The sequence below is a fragment of the Anopheles coustani genome, chromosome 2 (genome assembly GCF_943734705.1).
Source record: "Anopheles coustani chromosome 2, idAnoCousDA_361_x.2, whole genome shotgun sequence".
NCBI lineage: Eukaryota > Metazoa > Arthropoda > Insecta > Diptera > Culicidae > Anopheles > Anopheles coustani.
Genome location: NC_071289.1, coordinates 4,269,192 through 4,288,751, shown reverse-complemented (window position 1 = coordinate 4,288,751; position 19,560 = coordinate 4,269,192). Strand labels below are relative to the sequence as shown.

At 43.8% G+C, this 19,560-nt stretch overlaps 3 protein-coding genes across 3 annotated transcripts; 1 reads left to right on the top strand and 2 right to left on the bottom strand.

The window, feature by feature from the left end:
• Positions 1-6,669: 6,669 nt before the first annotated feature.
• On the bottom strand, positions 6,670-7,886 carry LOC131263463 (baculoviral IAP repeat-containing protein 5). Its single transcript, XM_058265663.1, has 3 exons — positions 7,696-7,886; positions 7,408-7,587; positions 6,670-7,327 (listed from the first exon to the last, which is right to left on the bottom strand). Exons 1-3 carry the CDS (start codon positions 7,801-7,803, stop codon positions 7,190-7,192), a joined length of 426 nt encoding a protein of 141 aa, XP_058121646.1. The 5' UTR covers positions 7,804-7,886; the 3' UTR covers positions 6,670-7,189.
• A 344-nt stretch (positions 7,887-8,230) lies between these two features.
• Positions 8,231-11,481, top strand: LOC131266403 (ras-related protein Rab-14). The gene is made up of 5 exons (XM_058268911.1): positions 8,231-8,562; positions 9,427-9,540; positions 9,607-9,787; positions 9,855-10,037; positions 10,113-11,481. The coding sequence occupies exons 2-5, from the start codon at positions 9,435-9,437 to the stop codon at positions 10,288-10,290; spliced, it is 648 nt and encodes a 215-aa protein (XP_058124894.1). The 5' UTR covers positions 8,231-8,562; positions 9,427-9,434; the 3' UTR covers positions 10,291-11,481.
• A 2,460-nt stretch (positions 11,482-13,941) lies between these two features.
• Positions 13,942-19,441, bottom strand: LOC131266402 (uncharacterized). The gene is made up of 3 exons (XM_058268910.1): positions 18,781-19,441; positions 18,007-18,691; positions 13,942-17,939 (listed from the first exon to the last, which is right to left on the bottom strand). The coding sequence occupies exons 1-3, from the start codon at positions 18,829-18,831 to the stop codon at positions 14,218-14,220; spliced, it is 4,458 nt and encodes a 1,485-aa protein (XP_058124893.1). The 5' UTR covers positions 18,832-19,441; the 3' UTR covers positions 13,942-14,217.
• Positions 19,442-19,560: the final 119 nt, after the last annotated feature.

The window sequence follows — 19,560 nt, the reverse complement described above, 5'->3', positions numbered from 1 at the left end:
AGATAAATTGATTTGTTTTTATTTTAAGAAATAATCTACGATAGCAAAAATAGTTATTCTAGGCGTAATGAAAATATGTGAAGTGATCTTCACTTATAGAAAACATGCTTAAAAAGGTTTAACAATGATCTTCACTCACAGCAATAAGTAAATTTGTCTTGTCTTGTCCATCAGTAAACTTTACTTATACGCTCTATAGACATTTTTTGCACATTAAGGTTCGCAACATACAACGTAAGGTATTGCTCACTATTCTGTATTTATTATTAGATTCTACAATTTACAAAAAATGCACGAGAGGGGCAAACCGAAAGACTAGTATTCGCCTATGTTCTCGATTTGTGCAATATGGGAGGAAATCATACCTTTTCCATTCTGATTTGAACATCCGTTCGTATGAGAAATAGATTTGTTCTACCCTAAACTGCATCAAAGTGACATGCTCGTCAATTATCGCCTTTTGCCATTGATTTATTTTCAATCAAATGTTTCTCCATGGCCGCTGAACAGAAAACGCATCAAACGAAGGGAATGCATTCAATTCTCGGTAGGGGAGTGTAGCATGGAAATGAAATGCGATGCGAGAATATTGAATTATCCTACGCATGTGAATGATCTCGTCCACTTGCGGGAGGTGTAACGTGTGTTCGTCGTGTGTTGTACAGGAGAAAGCGGGACGAGAGCTGCACATTTCTCGTACCTTAAAATAGCTCGGGAAAACTCAAACGACTGCACCAAAGGCCAACTGATCGCATCGCAGCGCATGCCGTTTGCCTTTTCCGTACGTGGGCTGCCTGGTTTTCCAGGGAGAACCAATGGTACGGATCCAGAGGTCCCGAACCATACCACACACACCGGTCGTAAGATAGAGAGTCTGTATAGATTATAGAACGTTTCAGCAACGCGTAAGTGTCTCGAGCCGAAGCACGTGCATCTCGGCTGCGCCTCCGACTTAGAAGAGTCCCTCGAGGTGAAGTTTGAAGGAGGGGAGGAAGAGGGTAATCGCTTTTTGATGCATGTTGAGCAAGTGCAGTTTTCCAGTCACCCCCGGGAGAAAGCCGTTTCGTCAGATGGAGTGGGGTGAGTAGTAATTTCCTTCGTGATCGATGTTTTCCCGGGTGCAAAGCACTTTTTCCATTGACCATATTTGGAGTCGATTGGGGGCTCGGGCTATAAGAGTGAAACATTTTTTGAAACTATTTCATACGCGTTGTTTAAAAAATGACTCTTGTAAATATAATGCAAACTGCTGTGTAAAAATGGATTTAACCCAATTGATTGTTGGTAATTTTCATGCAGCCAACGAATCAACAGGTGTGTAGTTTTGATTTTTTTTATTTTACAAGTAGAAGTAAAAAGATGTTCAAGAGCACTAATCATTGCATGCAGGATACTTAAAAATTAAAAATGCATTGAAACATGCATTCAATCTTAGAAACGAACTCTGGATTGGCATTATTTTACTCTAGGGCTCAGAAAAAAAACTAAAATTAAAAGATGGCAGTCGTACACTGGTGGAAAACTGCATTGAGATGAAAAATTGTGTTCAAACCGCTATACCGTCCACATCACATTTAGAGGCAAAAGTATTTATAAACAGTCCAAGCGGTTGGCCCACTGCTTGCGTTCCGCAAGCTGGCCAGCGGACAGAGAGTGTTCTTGGTCCTTTCGTTTCGCTTCCGGCCTCTTTTCCATTCACCTCCTCTGAACTGAAACAGCATCCCTTTTCGGGGTTTCTTTCCCTTTCCCTCCCTGCTACTCCCATGTTGCAGCCGACAAACACGAATATTGAGATATGATTTCCAACTCCTACACAGCCTCCTTCGTGTGGTCAAGCGCAGGGAAAAGTCTCGGGTCTCGTTGACCTATTCAAAAGTGGTGGTTGTAGTAGTGTGGTGAAAATTTAAACCAAACTGCCATGCGCAAATCTCCTGGCGAACATGCGCGTTACTTGCGGGGGACACATTCCTCAGGGCAGAGTCAACAGGCTCATTTTGTTTTTTAATTGGTTTTGTTTTCCTATATCCTGTTTTTCTGCTTGGGCGTATCTGCCACCATGTTGGTCCATCCTGTGTATGAAAATTAGCTGTAAAGGCTGCTGTTCTACTTTATGTCGAATTGCATCCTAATTATTTCGCTTTCGCGTAAACGAAATGCATCCGGATTTTGATAGATGAAGCCGACATAATTCTAAGAAATTTGCAACTATGCTGCATGTTTTCCTGCCTTATTTGTCTCATGGTAAGAGCATGGTGTTCTCTAAGATGATTGAAGTGTTACAGCGGGTATCTTATCCATTTAGTTTCCCGATTTGGTATGCGGGACTTGGCTGCCTCTTCCTGGAGGGTCTCAGGGCATCGTCCAAGCGACATGATCGATTCCAACATTCCAGCCGTGTCGACCGATGTCGGTTGGAAAGGTTTAAAAATAGAGTGTGCGCTCCCCAGCACACATACGATCGCATAACCTCAGCTGTGGGGCCGTCCTCTGGCGCTCCAGGGGAGGCTGGCTGGCTGGCCAGGATAGCTGGTTAGCCTGCCACGTGATTCCACCGCCGCTTGACTCGCCGCTCGCCTCGGGTGTGCTTGGCGTATTTCGAGCACGCTTTGCGAACCGAGATCACCAGCAGCGTGCGTTGGGCGGGAAGTAGTGTGTGGCGATAGCGCCGCGGGTTAAAATTAGTTCCACAGTTAAGCGACAGCGGTCGGTGACCAACACCAAAATAATAATAATAAAAAAAAACGAACTGAACGAGCAACCGATCTTTACTCTCGGCCGGAGATGAGACATAGAAAACATCTGCCATTATAAGGAAGTTGCCAATGTCCCATCATGCAGCAGTGCTGATGGAACGATGATGGTCTATATGCAAACTTCCATGATTTGATAAAAGATTATGTCATTTGATGGATCTGCGCCTACGGATATCATTATATTAACGTTTGAAATACGCGCCTGAAGGACTCAAATTTCATCACTTTCAACCGGAAGCGTCCTTGTTTGAGAACACTTTGAGCAGCAAAAAATTCACTATATTTCCGCTTTAACATGAAAAAGCTTTAAAACACACCCTCACACTCATTGCTACGTCAAATTTGCCTATAACCATCCGCCATAAATTAAAATAACCCAAGGTCTCTTCGGCGCCCATGATGCCTTAAAGTGCCTTGGCCTTTCGTCCTGTGGCAAACATCTGGAACGTGTCCGTTTGCATGGTTGGGAAAAAGGACGATCGGTTGAGTTCCTGGGACCGATCCTCATGCTGCTTCAGTAAGTACAATAATCGCACATATGGAAATCTATTCTGTGAAACCAACATGGATATTAAAGCAAAATTTCGATCGTACGCTTAACTTATTTTCACCCTTGTATAACATCAAGTATGTTTGTAACAATTGTACTGTATAAAAAGTTTCTGTACATAGTTCATGTGTTAATTTACTCTTTTGTTAGTTTGATAAAATATGTTTAACATCCTCTAGTTATTTTCAGTTTTATTGCTAATAATTAAATGTTCAGTTTTAAGCATTTTCAAAATCACCTACAGTTCATTGACCATCAACGCTTCCAATTCTTTCCAAGCCTTTTGTGCCTCGTTAACGCTCAACCAAAGAAAATATTATGGTTCTAACTACAACTAATATTTATGAAAAATGGGACTCGCACAAACATTTAAAATTCATCTAGTAAAATTGTACTGAAAAATAACAGTAAAACATTAATGTCACGATTCCTGATTTACGAAGCAATAATCGAGGGTGAAAAAATGGTTATTTTAAGTCAAGTTATTTGAGTTTTTAATTAGTAGACCATGGAGTTTCCGTTCACCGATTTAGTTTCCGTTTTTTCATTAAAACAGTTGGAATCGCAATCATACATTTTCTCTTTCAACTCTGAAAATGAGAAATAACGGATGGTTGTTGGACAGACAGTTCAGAAATCGATCGATAGTGGAACGATTACATAACGCGCATACAAGATCTGTCGATCGATACCAGAAGCAGCAATAAAGATCATGCGAAATTCAAGGATTGAACCCAACATGGCGAGGCAGAATAACCTCGGTCCAAAGCGATCCGCTTTGAATGAAGAACGTTTGGAACGTTCTCCTTCCAATGGCATCGCACGGGAAAATTCGTTTGAAACATCTCTGTGTTCGTCGTTCCGAAAAGCCATAAGAAACGCAGTTGGCTGTTGGTTTTTCTTAGGATCTAATGTGCAACAACATGCCAGCGACGTTTTGAACATGCCTGCCGAATACGGTCCCCATGTGTGTGGTGCGTCTGCGCGCGCAAATTACCTCCTGCGCCGCAAGCTGCCTCTTCAAGAAGTCTGGCTGGCTGTAACCCATGTGTGTGCCCGCGTTTCCTTCCATCCAGTGCGTCCGTCGAATGTCTCGCTAATGTTGTCCTTTTCTTGCTCCTTTTTTTCGCCTTATGCTGATGATATCCTCGAGCCGTTGATTCATTATCCGTTTACTCAGTAACGGCCACTGGTGACGGTATTTTTCATCATCATGATTCCTTCGAACGTGTGATGGCTTTGCTGGTGGCTTGTAGTTTCATTACACCAAGCTCCCACACGAGGAGGGAAAAAAGGGAATTTTTTAAACTCAAATTCGAAATGCGCAGGGCTGTTCGCTCTGCTGGTGTGCTTGGCGACGTTGGAGATTCGAACCAACCGCGACGCCTTCTTCGATCGTTTCATTCTCTTACTTTCGTATGCGCTGGTGGTGGTGAACCGACCGGCACGATCAAGTAAGTGGAAGCGGGAGAAGGCGTAGGATGGGCAGGATTTCACATCAGCGCTTCGGCAGTTCGAGGCAAGCAGGAGGTTCTCCTTAGTGGTGGCCATTTTTAGACTGGCAGTAAGCGAGGAAGCCACCCTCCGAGATGACGTCGGGCCGGTCCACCGTCCTTCTCGTCTTGGGAGCAGTCGGCAGTGCATCCAGTGCATTCTTCGGTTGGTTCCCGAGCCGTTCGCATCGTGTCCCCGGGTCGAGTATCGTACCGACAACGTCGTCTCCTCAGTAGATACCGGGCTAGTGAACGTCTAATACAGTTCCCAACGATACGCCATTTTATAGCGAGAAAACACCGGAAAAACGGATCGAGGAAAAACGATCTGCCGCTGAACAGCTTCAACTAACGCAGTAATGGTTGTCTCATCAAGCGTGTGTTTTCCCAGAGTTGTGAGTTAAGCACTAAACATATATCTAAATACTTGGAAAACAAGGTTCACTCAGTGAAAATGGCATCACTTTTAAGAAAATCCTACAATGTGTAAGTGCAGTGGCAAAACTTGGGTAAGCTATAGGATATGTGAAAATTTAAACCATTACTCTTGATCAGCAAAGTGATACTTATTTGTTCAGAAGAGTGCGTAATACCGTGGAAATCAAACTGACAATCACACGTGGTGAGGTAGATCTGGATGGGTCAAGATGATTTCTTCTTTCGGTTCCAAAAAAACGTGAGTCCGTTCTTAGACGTATGTTTTCCCTAGCGTCTCCAAGCACTTTTGCCTTCGTTGCATTCGTTAGCTCAGTTTTTTTGCAGTAAAATGCACCAGTTACTCCACATGGTTTGGTGGAAATCATGTCTTACCGTGCATGATCATTTTTTTTTGCTTGCATGTATTCTGAGTGAAGAATTTCTGCAAAACAGAAACAGTTAAAACGTACGGCGGGTTAAGAGAAGCGAGGAATTATAGCCATATGGTATGACAAACACGTGATAACCATACGGTGTGAAGTATGAAAATTTGATGGTTGCAAAACGGAGTCTGCGAAGCTGGAGAAGAAGAACGATCTTTCGGGCCGCAGGATCTTAACGATACCACGCCACAGCCAGACAAACGAAGAGCGTGAAGAACGTAGCAAAAATGACTAAATTGGTATTTGGGGTTATGTAAACGTTTCTTTTAACTGAAATTTCAGCCATAATAATCTTATATTTGATTTCAGCCATTTTGCTCTAAAGCCAGTAGAAAAACATATAAGAAACGTTTTGTCTTGATCTCTAAAAACATATACGAAAAATGTGTTACGCAACAAAGGGCCTTTGAAAGTTCCATGCTTCCTTGCATTCAATAGTGTATTGAGAAAGCTATGGAATGTAAAGAAGTATGGAGCGCTCGGGCCAGTTCAGCCAAAAGGGTTCAACGGACGAAAAGTTCCTTCTGCCAAGAAATTGCGAAAATATTCATCGTGTTGCAAAGAAATGGCACAGGAATGACTCGAGAAAAAAGGCGCTCGTTTTTCCCCCATGATGAAGGACAATTTGTTATACATACTAAAGGCAGCTGCTGAATGTGTGAATATGCTGGTTTTCTCGAATGTATATTATTTATAGATTATTGCCGGCTGCGAGCATCCACCTTCTCAGACCACGTTCATTGGCTTGCGCATCGATTTTCCCCGGCTACAAAACTACTCGGTTGCAGCAACATACCGGGGACGACTCATGGACTCTCACCTCTCCACCGGAACACCAGCTTCTCTTCTTCCCAGCGAGCAGCGAGTGGATTAAAAATATCCTCAGCTTCTCCTCACGCACACCTCGACTGAATATAGCCCGTGGATTTTGCTTTCGAAGGAGTAAAGCTGGTTGCGCCTGCGCGAATGAACGGGCGCGCGAGATCTTCGTCCCGTAACTAAAGAGGGCACCACATTGACTAAGCTAGTGGAAAATGTGAACCTGCTGTCTTCGTTTTTTATTAACTTAAAGCTTACTCTCTTCTGAGTTTATATTTATAGAAAACTAGGTATACACCGGCGTCCGTTGCGCATAATCGTACCGAAATACTCTGATAGTAAGGAAAGGCCTTTTCACCTCGCTACAAAACTACGTAATCTCCACTAACGAACAAGCTTCTGATAACTGTTACTGAAGTCGATGAATTTCCAACCTTTCCTCAATTTTGTTTATAATAAAGTCGTCCGTGCCTTGTGAGAAAACTACTCTAGCTGTAAATATGGTATTAATTGATGACAATGGATATTTGTTGTGTAAAAGAATATCTAATCTCGTCGGTTGACAAATTTCCAATGATCTACTATTAGTATTTATTTTCGTTCGATGCTTTCAAACAATACATGGTACACCCAAACTTCCTTCAAGAGTCGCACGTTTGTTTGCATACTTATGGTAAATCTTAAATATAGTTAATTCTTACGAAACGGTGCAAACTAGTGTGTTCGCAACATCTTTTCCATTTCTTTGCGTTTTTTCTCTATGTATATCTTTGCGTTGGTCTTCAAGGTAGTGTGGTTATTTTGAAGCCGCATCTTCAATGTTGACATCATAAGGTTTACCATTTCTTCACACTGCAAGTTAGATTACACCAACAGTGTCTCGATTATATTGTTCAATAAATGGTTAATATACGAATAAATAAAAATCCTACCGTCAGGCTAGCTTCCGGCCGGCCGTACTTGACGAATGGGCATTGTGGTGCGTGCTTTCGATGTTCATTCCAGGGATCGTCAGTTTCTTCCCAGCCATCCAGCGCCTTACCGCACACAAAGCACGCGGCAGTATCCATTTCCTGTTCTGTTCCATGCCAGTAGAATCCTGCCTCTGCCATCTGGAAAAAAGCGCATAGTTGGAGTGATTACGTTAGTTAACGACGAATTCAATGTAGATTATTATCACTATCAATGGACTTGCGCGTAGTACGGGTTGAGTTGTTTACCTTCCGAATACTGCATGGTTTATCATCGGTGTACGGCCAGTGTTTGAAACTCTTCTCACGATCTTCTTGTAGCAGGAATACTTTAGTGAAGTTGGATGTCGTTTCCATCGCAAATTTTGTTAAAATGAAGAACACAACACAAGCAATCGTTCCAGATAGCGATGCGAAACGGCGGACCGAGCGACTTTGAATGTTTGACAGAAAGCGACGTTTGCGACCGACATTTTGAAAAAATACCACAGTTTACCTTCCACACTAGGTCCCGGTGAAAAAACCTTTCCGAAAAGAATAAAATTTTCTATTTTATTTTACATTGAAAACAACCATTATCTTACAACAATAAGGGGTTTCCTCTAGCTCAATTAAATTTTAGAGAATCGTTAGATTAATAAAATATGGACATTGATTTGACAACAGTTTCCAAACAAATGTAAAAAATAGATAAAATAATGACGAACTGTCAAAGGTTTTTGACTCATCGTCTGCGACGAACAAGTGGAAAAAACGAATGACCCAGACGAACGTCTGTATCGATTGTGCAGTGATTTGTAAACGTATGGTTCCACAACAAAAAACTGCGATTTTGAGTTACAGCGAAACTGTCCTTTAGCTTGTTGCTGCAAGGATTGTTTGCAACGTTTACGGTGCGTCCAGGATATTCGAAGGCAAAGCGCGGATCCCCGATTTCATGCCGTGACACGGGTTTTACGCATCTTGGACTAGTTTCTTCGGGAAAGTAAATAATAGTCGTCAATCTAGAGCAGAGTGATTCTTCTGCAAATATTTAAACGGATCAAACAGAAACAAACCACGAGCGGAAGGATAACTCTTTCATGATTTTCGACTAACGCCAGTGCAATCCTATACGTAAGTATCGTCGAGGTACAATGCTCCAGCGATAGCATGCACGGAATGGGGTGGGAGGCAATTGGCATGTTGTCTCACAGCAGGAAGTGTTACTCGAGTCGATAAATCATTATTCTCCTTTTGGCCTTGAAGTGGAAAGTTTCGCTTTGAGGACGGGTGTATGTGGAGAAATGAAGAAGATTGACTATTCTCAATAAGAGTAGAAAGCTGTAATTTAATCTCTGGCCTCTATCAAGGCGGTATCCTACTACAAGAGGCCGACATCTATTATCAGTATTAGATGACTTCGTACCTTAATTGTAAGCAACCCGATTGATACTCTATACTTATTCCATTTGTTTTCGATTGTTCCGTAGTATGGATTCGATTTTATGTTTCCCATCATTACCTGTGAAAAGCTGGCGATAAAAAAAAATTAGCTACACTTGCCACTTTTCCCACGCACGGACCTGTTACACTACACTTCAACATGAAAAATGAAGCAAAGGGAAAAGAAACACGTAGCCCCGACCGTCGGAACGATGTTGTCATTTTTTTAAATATCATATGTACAACATACAATGAACCCCTTATCAGTAAATGCAAATTCGTTACGAGCAAAGTTGCAACAAACGTTGAAAGCGCTCGAATCTGAGAACGGTAGAAGTAGAATATGTGGTCGAAGCAGTGGTACCAGTTTTCTGTTACTTCTGCAACGTAGTGAGGGACGAAAAAATGGCTTTTTTTACAAAAATGTCGCAAAGGTTGTGCGATGGGCTCGACAAAACCTACGAACAGAGTAAACCATGAAAAATATTTTGCATACATGATCAAGAAGGTAATGTTAATGTGATGTTTCATTCTTGTAAATTTTCCTGAACATAGTTTTCATCATGTCGGCTGGACCGTACAACTATTCGTACATTTTCAAGTACATTATTATCGGTGATATGGGAGTTGGCAAAAGTTGCCTGTTGCATCAATTCACCGAAAAGAAATGTAAGTATGATACTATAAATCCTTCGCTCTTGATGATCAACGTTTTCATTCGATTTGTTTCAACAGTTATGGCCAGCTGCCCGCACACGATCGGGGTAGAATTTGGGACGCGCATCATTGAGGTGGATAAGCAGAAAATTAAACTGCAAATATGGGACACGGCAGGACAGGAACGGTTCCGGGCGGTCACACGATCGTACTATCGTGGGGCAGCTGGTGCACTTATGGTGTACGACATCACCCGACGGTAGGCACGAAGAAAAACTTACCGAACACCGGATCCGGATCTCAAGACATTGCCATTTCTTCTTCAGGTCAACTTACAATCATCTGTCCAGCTGGTTGACGGATACACGCAATCTTACGAACCCTAGTACTGTGATATTTCTGATCGGAAACAAGTCCGACCTGGAGAGCACCCGTGAGGTGACGTACGAGGAGGCTAAGAGCTTCGCCGACGAACACGGGCTTCTTTTCGCAGAAGCCAGTGCAATGACGTAAGTTACCTTGCTCGTTCTATGTCTAAGAGTCGTGTGAGTCATAACCAGTTCTTGGTATCTATCGTTTTGCAGCGGTCAGAACGTGGAGGAAGCATTTTTGGAAACGGCCAGAAAGATCTACCAAAGCATCAAGGATGGCCGTCTGGATCTGAACTCGTCCGAAACGGGCGTACAGCATAAGCCGGCCCAATCGCCCCGAACGACACTCAGCAACGATGCGCAAGCAAATAAGGAGAACTGCTCCTGCTAAATCCTTATATACCTTCTGGTACCTCGGGGGCGTTCGTTGAGTAAGGAATGGTCGATGAAGTGTTCGCCAACTATTCCAGGTGCGATGGCAAAGGGAAATGGAAGGAAGTTAATTGTCATGCCAAAATTTGTTCCAAACAAAGCAAGAAAAACAATCTGAACGAAGGATAGAAAGTGAATGTATTTGGAAGCCGGCATTGAGAGAGATACAGAGAGTACCGGTGAAAACATATGGACGAACCAACGATGTTGGCCGTTCATACCATTTCCGTTGTTGATTTTTTTTCTGCCAATTCGAATAAGAATTTTCCTTGTTTCCCTTTTACGTTCCGTAAGCTAATTTGTTACTAGATCAGATTATATGAACCACAGAAAAGCAGCAAGTCGTCAGGATATTCCAAAACAGTTGCTGTTTTCCGGAAGCAGCCCGTTTTTCAAGTGATGATATGAGAAGTATACAAGCTTTTCACTGTTAGGCAACATTTAGTATTTTTATGGTAAATATACTTAGGAGAAAAGAATGTTATTTATCATTTCCGGCCAAATAATCATGCTTTCGTTTGTTTGATTTTGGTTTGTTGAAATTTATTTTATGTTGTTATATTCTAACCATATCCTACCATAACCTCGAACAAAGAAAGAGACAGATGCTGACGTGTCTAATTTTTAAACAATTCCTTATGATTTATTAAAAAACAAATGTAGTCGATAAATCAAACTAGAAAAAATAAGACACTTGAACAGCAACAGTCAGTCAGTTTGGATTCGGATTTAGTTCAAAAATATTTTATTAGCCATGTAGTCTGGCATAACACAGTTGGCGGTGCTCGTCGGATCTCTTATTGGCTTTTCATGGCGCATTAGGTGTTTTCTGCTGGGTGATGCTAAGAAAAAACGAAATCTCGAAAAAGGGAGTACAAAAAGTGGATACTGTAATCAGCCAGACATATTACGAAAACACGTGGTGCAATAGATGAGTAGTTCTTATTAAGTTCAATGTGGCGTTATGTGCCCCGCATGAATCTTATCATCCTTAAAAAAATGATCCGTGGTTGAAATAGGTTTGGTGTTAAAGATTTAATAAAGAGTACCATAACAATAACCACTTATCCGAGATCGCTGATAGAAAATAAAACAAAAAAGAACAATTTAGAGAACTCCTTCCATTCCCTTCGTATTATGATTAAACAAAGTAATTGAACAAGGAATCATGTCACTAAAACAATGTTTAGGATACAACATGGAATCGAGTTTCTTAGCTTTGCAGAGGACAGATTATCAGAGCTATCATTGGGGTTACTAGTTGGAGAAAGATTCAACCCGTCTGGTGATTTTGCAAGTAAATATCAGTAGAACATGCCAGGCATCGCCTTGCCTTGGCTGGAATGGAACAAAAAGCATAGAAACATTTTGAGCGAAACTGTAGTGAACTCAACGATACACTAAATTACTCTCTGCTCTTTTCATACAAAACAGTAAAAGTGTTAAAATGCCCCAGGGGATGGAGCTCTAGATTCGACTATACATAGAAGTATTAAAGTTAGAGAAACTAATAAAGACAAAATTATTACCACCATCCATCGCCGGATTACACAAGGGCATACACTAATAAGGAACAACAATGGGTCCGTACATTTCAGCCAGCGGTCAATATAGAAGAAAATAAATATTGTCTGTTGCAAATGAAAAGCTAAATCATATAAAGATTGAGTATAAATGCAATGAAAGAAAACAGGCTGCACGGTGTTTCGGATGCAGCTTATGCAAAAGTCTATGGGACAATATATGTATGACCTCTGGCTTTCTCTCCTCTAGGGGGAACGTTTATTGCAATTCTTTATGCGCATAATCGACCGGAAAATGTTTTCCAAATTGTCTATCCATAGTCAGCATTTTCCGAAATCATATTCAATTGACACCATATCTTCAAGCCTTAATGAATAAAATCAAAGAAGAAACTATTTAAAAACCGCCACGTCTGCGAAATGGAAAATTGGTGTTGAGTTTTGCAATACTGTTTGTATTTTGCCTTTTGATCCGATTATTTGGAGAGAAAAATTTAAAGCTTACATAGTAATAGTGTTGTGTTCCGCTGAAAGTATTACATATTTCAATACTCGTTTGGTTGACGGTTTGGTAAGATCGAGCCACCGTAAATTAACAACTATTTGGAAATTTTTGGGTTGAAATAAAGAATAAAAGAACGATTTCTTCCTGTCGTACTATTAGCTCCTTTCGGGTTGAAAATATTTCATCGTAGCTCTAATCTCTGTGACGATCAGTCTCTTTTAAAAAGTCGGTCCTTGTAGAATAGCCACGCCGTAAGTTTACATCAACAAACATTGCCACGGAACGTATGTATAGTCTTTCGTAGTTTGAGACTTATTAAAGAATTTATTTAAGTTGCGGAAAGTGAACAGGTATATTGTCCTAAGCAGCAATCTTGGGATGAGAGGGGCTTGATTAAATGGGCTGTTCCACATGTATGCGCTTCGATGAACGGGAAAGCAAAGGATAGGTCAGGTGAATTTATATCAGCTTAGTGCGAAAAGAATGAGCTTCATGAGCCCGTTGATGTTTTCTGCCTATATTCAAGCATTTATTATTAGTGCGTCATTGCTTTCGAAAGATGTAGTGAGAGGGTAGTTCTAAGCAATGCAAAAAGCACTTGCATCTGGTTTAAATATTTCCGTTATACCTGCGTGTGGTGCACTCATCGATCCTCCAAAGATAATGATTACATTCACTGTAACATGGTGTTTATCTTGCCTCAGTCATGGCCTACCATACCGGACCGAAAAAGGCCATGAAATTGATTATTCTCTACCCTATCCAACAACTACCCTATCAACAACATGGAATGAATTATTCTTTCTCACAGACAGACATACTTTCACTAAGAGGAGGATGATTACACTGCGGAATACTACGTATCTCTTGGTTCGGGGAGCGCGACACTAAAGATGGAAGGAAAATCTGTTTTCGCATCCGTTCATCCGTTATCGGCCACATTTACTTGTCAGTATTGATCGTTCTTTCCTCTTTCCGAGAGGTCCACGTTTGAGGATTGCTATCATCTATCCGGATGATGGTTACTTCTCTATCTACAGGCTAAGTAGGCGCGTACTTTCTTCATTTGTTGGTAATATCTGCCAGAGTGTTTGCTGTACTATATAAATATTGTAAATAGCTTGTGGTGCAGCTGCAGTTCATTTGCGTGCGACGTGGTCACGTTACGAGGAGTGTTCCACAGTGATTTGCATAAATATGTGTAGGTTAAAGTCGAACGAATGTAAAAGATGCCTTTTAATTGGATGCCTACCACATACTAGCCATTCTACTTTTAGTTTAAATCTTGTTTCTTTTTTTCTTTTTTGGTATTTTAGCTTTTTTCCGCCTCCATCCGCACTATCGAGCAACATTTTCGAAAGTGTAAAATATTCCGCATTAAAGTGTGATAGCGAATATATAGGGTATGTGTTTTTTTTAGCTGGTCGCATTTCTTACGTTAAATATCTTTAATTTTCTTCCTGCTGATTATAAAAATTGTGTTTCTCGTTATACTGATGAAAAATAGGGCAGTTGTCGAAATTACATAAAAAAGAAATCATGTCACAAAACCCTTTAAAAACGAACAAACTATAGACCATAAATAAAACCAACACCGTTGAACCACATCGTTGCGTGTGTATCTAATAAAAAATATCACGATTTAAATTGCATTCTACATGGATTGAGAAGAAAATGTTGACACTAGTCAACAGCTATTTTGCTTAACTTTACCTCACTCCCTTCAACTTAAATATTTAGTGGGATGTGTGATAATTACAATTTAACAAAAGCAAAGTAAAAATCCTGACAAAAAAGGAACACATTACACCGCATTGATCTTCGCGGTAAAGTTTTGTTTCAGTCAACTTAAACCATACTACGTCACCAGTGTCAAATCGCCTCCGGTATTTCTTCGCGCCGAGCTCACTTCCGGTGCCGAAGCTTTCCTTAGTAAGCTGTCCATGTTACCGCCACCGAGTCCGATACTTTGTGTGCCATGGAAACTGCTGGCCATCATCGAAACCGAACCCGGCATCGACGCTCTACTCACCGTTCCCGCTTGAGAAAGTTGCTGCTGGTAGAGCCTGCGGTATTCAGCGTACATTTGACGTGCCTGGTTTAGCACGCGGGTTACGTTGTGCTTGCGGACCATCTTGTCGAAGTGCATAGCCATCTCGTTGTAGTCCATACCCGTCTTCATGATGTAGTCTCGGTGCTGCAGCAGTATCGTCAGGCAGAGGAACATCAGGAATGGGTTGCCTCCGCCGAATTCTTGTGGCGGTGGAAGGGCTCCGGCGATTTTCATAGTGCTGGCGATAGTGACGATACTGGAGGCACCTGCACCACCTACGTCAAGTGGATTCGGTTCGACCGACGATGCTGATGGGGATGGTTTTTCTTCGAAGGTTTTATTGAGCAGGGTATCGTTGGCGGAAACACCCATGATGATTGCCGAAGCTTCGGTAGCTTCCTCTAGTGCTCCGCCAGCAACGAGTTCTTCACCATCTGTAACACCGGCACGGGGTAATGAGCACACTCCGACGGGGCGATTGTCGATCGCACTTGATTCCGCATCAAAAAAGGGATTATTGGGATGAAATTTAAACTTCACGGCTGCGGGTGAACGTGCCAGCGGTGAGTCACACGAGGAGTCTGATGAGTCCGGAAGTATCATAGAATTGCGCGCCGAACACGGCACCGAACGATCCCCGTTGCGTCGCACCAACCGTATTGGGGTGACAGACTTCTTGCCCAATGTTGTCTCTTCGATAATTTCCCCATCGTACTCCAGCTCCGGATGCTCGTCGGGTGTTGTGGCCGTACGCTGGTGAATCTGAGTCACCTCCCCGGTCACCATCCCGCCGGATACCGGGCTTATAGCGTTGTCGTCCACACACTCCTGGTGGAGCGGATTTTCCCAAACGAACACGTCGCTGCTCGTGACGTTGGCGCTCGACGTGCTGATGCGTTTACTGTCACGGTTGTCGCTGATGATGCTACTGGGACAACCACCGGTGCCTTGCCGGCGACGGCCCGGTTTCTCTCGATACCGTACAACTACCGCCGCCGCAGCCAACCCTTCTTCTTCCACTTGCTCCGGACGATGATCGTCGGAACGATCACAGATTTCATCGATCGATTGTATCTCCATCGTGGTATCGAATGATCGCGGTAGGCTTCCATTATTGTCCAACTTGCTGTACGCAATCGACGTGACGGTTGTCGTTGTGTCTTGGTCGATCTCCACCACGGTGGTGATAGTGGAAGGAGAAACCCCCTGGATACCGACGGCGCGCTCGAGGGAGTCACCACTTTCGGGAGGCGTTTCCATGTCGACACAACTGCTGAGTGTGAAAACCCGCTGTTGCTTGCTGTGGAAATCATTACCGAAAACATGCCGATCAAGGTTTTCCAGCTCTAACCGTAGCTCCCTTGTCATTGATGTGGTCATGGGAAAGTATTCCTGCGAGTCGTCGGGACTACTACCATCCGCGGCGGCCCCCGTCGCAGCGTAAGAACCTCCCATAAACAATTCCTCCGGGCGTTGGGACGATAAGCCTTCTTCATTGGGCTCCACTGGTGGTGATGTAACCTTCATCGTCGTGTCCTTTTCTTCCCCCTTGCGCACGTGTATCGGGGAGCCGGAGGCAGAACTATCATCCACGATGAAGCTACTATTATCACTCGATCGTGAAAGCGCCGCCGTGGTAGCCATCGAATCCAGCACCACGCCAACGCTTGTGGCCGACGAATCGGAATCATCGAACGATGATTTGGTCAGCTTGATCACAGGCTTCGGTTTCAGTTCGTTGTATTCAATCGTTTCCGTCGAATCATCCCTTGATGCTCCACCTCCCATGCCTCCTCCACCGGTCGTCGTATAGCTGCTGGTAGTCGACTCAATCGATCCACTGTTATTTATGGTGCCCTTACTGGCGTTTGTCACGTTGGTGGTGGATGAATTTGCGAGCAACTTTTTCGTTGCCAACCGATCACTGATGCGGCTCTTGTTTATGGCCGCAAAGTTTAGGAACTCGTTAAAGTTTTTCACCAACTTCGGCTTCACCCTGTCGCCGTGCGATTCGGACAATAGAACCGTTCCTCGCTCGTCGGTGGATGGTCCCGAGGTCTTATCTTGTGAGCCAAATATCCCCTTTCGACTGGCGGCAATTTTCTCTTTGAGATCGTGAAAATGTCCTATTCCGGACCCATTTCCTGCACCACTCGACGATGATCCACCACCACTACCGCCACCAGTGAAATGTTTCTTTTGATTGCTCAACTGCCGCGCGATCAGTTTTCCTGTGGCAGCCGACGTGGAGAACAGGCTCCGACTGCGCCCAATCACGGGTGAATTGCGTACACTACTGGCCGCACTACTGCTGTTCGTGGGTTCAGCTTCTGTCGACTCTGGCCTGAAGTCGAGCGGTGACTCCGGTGCTCGCCCCAGCTCCTCTTCTGGTTCTGGCGGACAAATACTTTCAAGAGAATCGCCAAAAAAGGGATTACTACTGCTCGGGTACGGTGCTTTTCGGTTCGTTTGGTGCTGTGGCGAATGAAATACACTATCCTCTATGTCCGTCGCATTGTCTTCTTCCTCTCGCGGTTGCTGCTGCTGAACGAGCTCTACCTCCTGTATGTCTTCGTCGTCTCCAACACTGCGTACGATTTTCCGCTGCTTTACTAACGCAATCTTTGCCTCGTCCAAACTTTGGTGTACCTTTTGCACGTGCCCAACTCGGTTGGAGTACACGTTTTCCCTCGTAATGTTTTCGTCCAGACTGAGATTTAGGCGTCTCGTTGCGTCCAAGCGTCCACCGAGTCCGACACCGGGTCCGCTTCCATAGCGACTCGAGCTTTGGGGATTCGTCGAGGTGCAGCACGACGAGCTCAACGATAGGGCGGAGCTTTGACGGCGAAGGGCACACACTTTCGTGTACGGATTTTCACGCGGTGTGCGGAGCATTACAGATGGGCTCTGGCTCGGTGGTGGATGGGTATTGTCATCCGATGGCGGCGGTTCATATTCTTTCTCGTACAATGCTAGCTCTCCCTTTGGCGCCATGGGAGGCAATGAGCTCCAAAGCACTTCCAGCATTCGCAGCGCGTCATCGAAGGCAAACTCACGCTTCATCTCCAGCAGCAGCCAACGGTAGCAGAATAACAGATCGTCCGCCTGATGGTGTTTGAGATAGGCGAAAAAGTCCGGATCGTAGTACTGCAGCGCCTCGGATAGGTGAGAAAATTTTAACGTCATGGCGATTCCGTCCAGCATAAAGTTGCAACTAAGCCGTTCCATTACGGCGCAGAAACAGATATACGCTTGCGCTTCATCACCCATCGTGACCAGCAGCGGCGAAGCGATGTCCGACATTCCCTGGCAGTAGCTGACAGCAGGATGATTTAGCGCGTACGTAGTAAGTACATTGAAGAGGGCGGCGATATTCTGGTTGTCATCACTACCGGCGTAAAAGGGATGTAGCCTATCCGTGCGCAACACGTCCTTGCGCACCATGCTGGTTACGTACGCTAGTTCTCCCACGATATTTCCTCGCTGCATCGTACTGCGCCATACATCACGCAATCGATAATACTCCGCTGGAAATAACGAACACAAACTTATTGGCATGCTCGATAGGAGTTTTTCAAGAGTGCAATTACTAACCTGATTTCCTTTTCATGTACTCCATTCTCTCCCTGCCGGTCATCCCGTCCGGATAGACGTTGAGTATGTGCTTCCACACGACACGCCTTAAACTGGGATCTATTCCACCGAGATAGATCACCTTGCGCAACTGCTCCGGTGCCACTATCTGACCAACCGAATCTTGTAGCTTTCGAAATTCAGCATCTGCCAACGGTGGTCGAATCGGTTGTGTCAGCAGTGGATCCTCGACTAGATTGAAGGCTCGCTGAACCATGGAGAATGTTTTCTCCATCTGATTCATAATCAAACCGGGCAGTTTGTTTTGCACATACTTTTGTCCGGCCCCGATCGACTGCTGCAGCGACACCAGTTCGCGGGGAATGGTGTTCGTAGCTGCGCCCGTTCCATCCCAATCCGACGTCTCGGAGAATGGTTTGATGTCGACGCGCAGATTTAAACACGGTTCACATTTGCTGGCAATTGATTGATTATGGGCCCGCAGGAAGGCAGCTTCCAAGTCCCAATCGGAAAGCACGACGAGGTAGCTCTCCTGACCGTTCGCTTCGATCACCTTGTAGCTGATGCCAAAGTCCGTTTTTAAATCAAATGCTTTGGCGAGCAGTGAGTACAACACCTCGAGGTTGGTAATCTGCGGATCCACGCTGAATTTTCTCGTTTCTGATGGAATATTTTTCTCACATTTCTGCAAAAGAAAAAAACGAGTGGGTGAAGTAAATTGGGAAGTCCCCCTGAAATAATGACGACCATGTACTGACGGTCGCTGCACGTTACCTTCACTTTCACGCGAACTGCCTCGCGATTGTGACCGTACATTCCGGACATGATCGAGCTTGTCGACAAGGCCAATAGTGTGAAGCACGAACAGATGACGGGTCGCTATTTCACTTTGATTAGAAACGAACTTCCTCGGGGTCACACAAGGCATTTACACGTGTGATACTTCTACCTCGATCAGGCAAGAAATTCACATTGAATTAACGGCATATCTTCACTTCATTGAAGGTGTCTGAATCATGTGTGCTGCTACCAGACTAAAGCATGGGAGCACACTGATGGAAACACAGTTTACATTTTATCGCACGATGCAAATAAAAGGATCCGCCGAGAAGCCTAGGATACATAGCAAGACAATATGCTTCTCCATAGCCTTCAAACGTAGGTGGGATTCTGCAATACCGCCCACCTTTCTTGAGAAAACAACCAGCACAGATGGAGAAGCCCGACGACGACTGGCATTGATGATTCCTTCGGTCGTCGTCCTAAACTGTTTCTTCTTTTTCTTCTATACTGAGAGACAAAGGTTTGGTTGCGCCAATGCTTTCGTGGGGTTTTCACTTAACATTTCCATTGCACTGAATCACATTTAAAACTGAGTTCGGAAACTATAGGCCATATGTCCCGATTGTTGAGCCTGCTGATGTCGAAAGATTCTTGTTTCAGTGGAGCACAAGGAGTTATTTGCAGATTCTTTCTTAAATGTTTACAACGTCTGACGTTTTATTGGAGTGTTTATACCATCTAATGCACTTCTGAAATCAAGTAACACCGGCA

What these genes read in the sequence shown, in the direction of transcription:
- LOC131263463 (XM_058265663.1), bottom strand. Translation starts at nt 7,803, where the DNA reads ATGGAAACGACATCCAACTTCACTAAAGTATTCCTGCTACAAGAAGAT. An exon ending in AACCATGCAGTATTCGGAAG is followed by an intron (nt 7,588 to 7,695) that starts GTAAACAACTCA and finishes GCTTTTTTCCAG; the next exon opens with ATGGCAGAGGCAGGATTCTA. An exon ending in GGCCGGAAGCTAGCCTGACG is followed by an intron (nt 7,328 to 7,407) that starts GTAGGATTTTTA and finishes TCTAACTTGCAG; the next exon opens with TGTGAAGAAATGGTAAACCT.
- LOC131266403 (XM_058268911.1), top strand. Translation starts at nt 9,435, where the DNA reads ATGTCGGCTGGACCGTACAACTATTCGTACATTTTCAAGTACATTATT. An exon ending in TCAATTCACCGAAAAGAAAT is followed by an intron (nt 9,541 to 9,606) that starts GTAAGTATGATA and finishes TTGTTTCAACAG; the next exon opens with TTATGGCCAGCTGCCCGCAC. An exon ending in GTGTACGACATCACCCGACG is followed by an intron (nt 9,788 to 9,854) that starts GTAGGCACGAAG and finishes TTTCTTCTTCAG; the next exon opens with GTCAACTTACAATCATCTGT.
- LOC131266402 (XM_058268910.1), bottom strand. Translation starts at nt 18,831, where the DNA reads ATGTCCGGAATGTACGGTCACAATCGCGAGGCAGTTCGCGTGAAAGTG. An exon ending in CAGTTCGCGTGAAAGTGAAG is followed by an intron (nt 18,692 to 18,780) that starts GTAACGTGCAGC and finishes TTTCTTTTGCAG; the next exon opens with AAATGTGAGAAAAATATTCC. An exon ending in GTACATGAAAAGGAAATCAG is followed by an intron (nt 17,940 to 18,006) that starts GTTAGTAATTGC and finishes CGTTATTTCCAG; the next exon opens with CGGAGTATTATCGATTGCGT.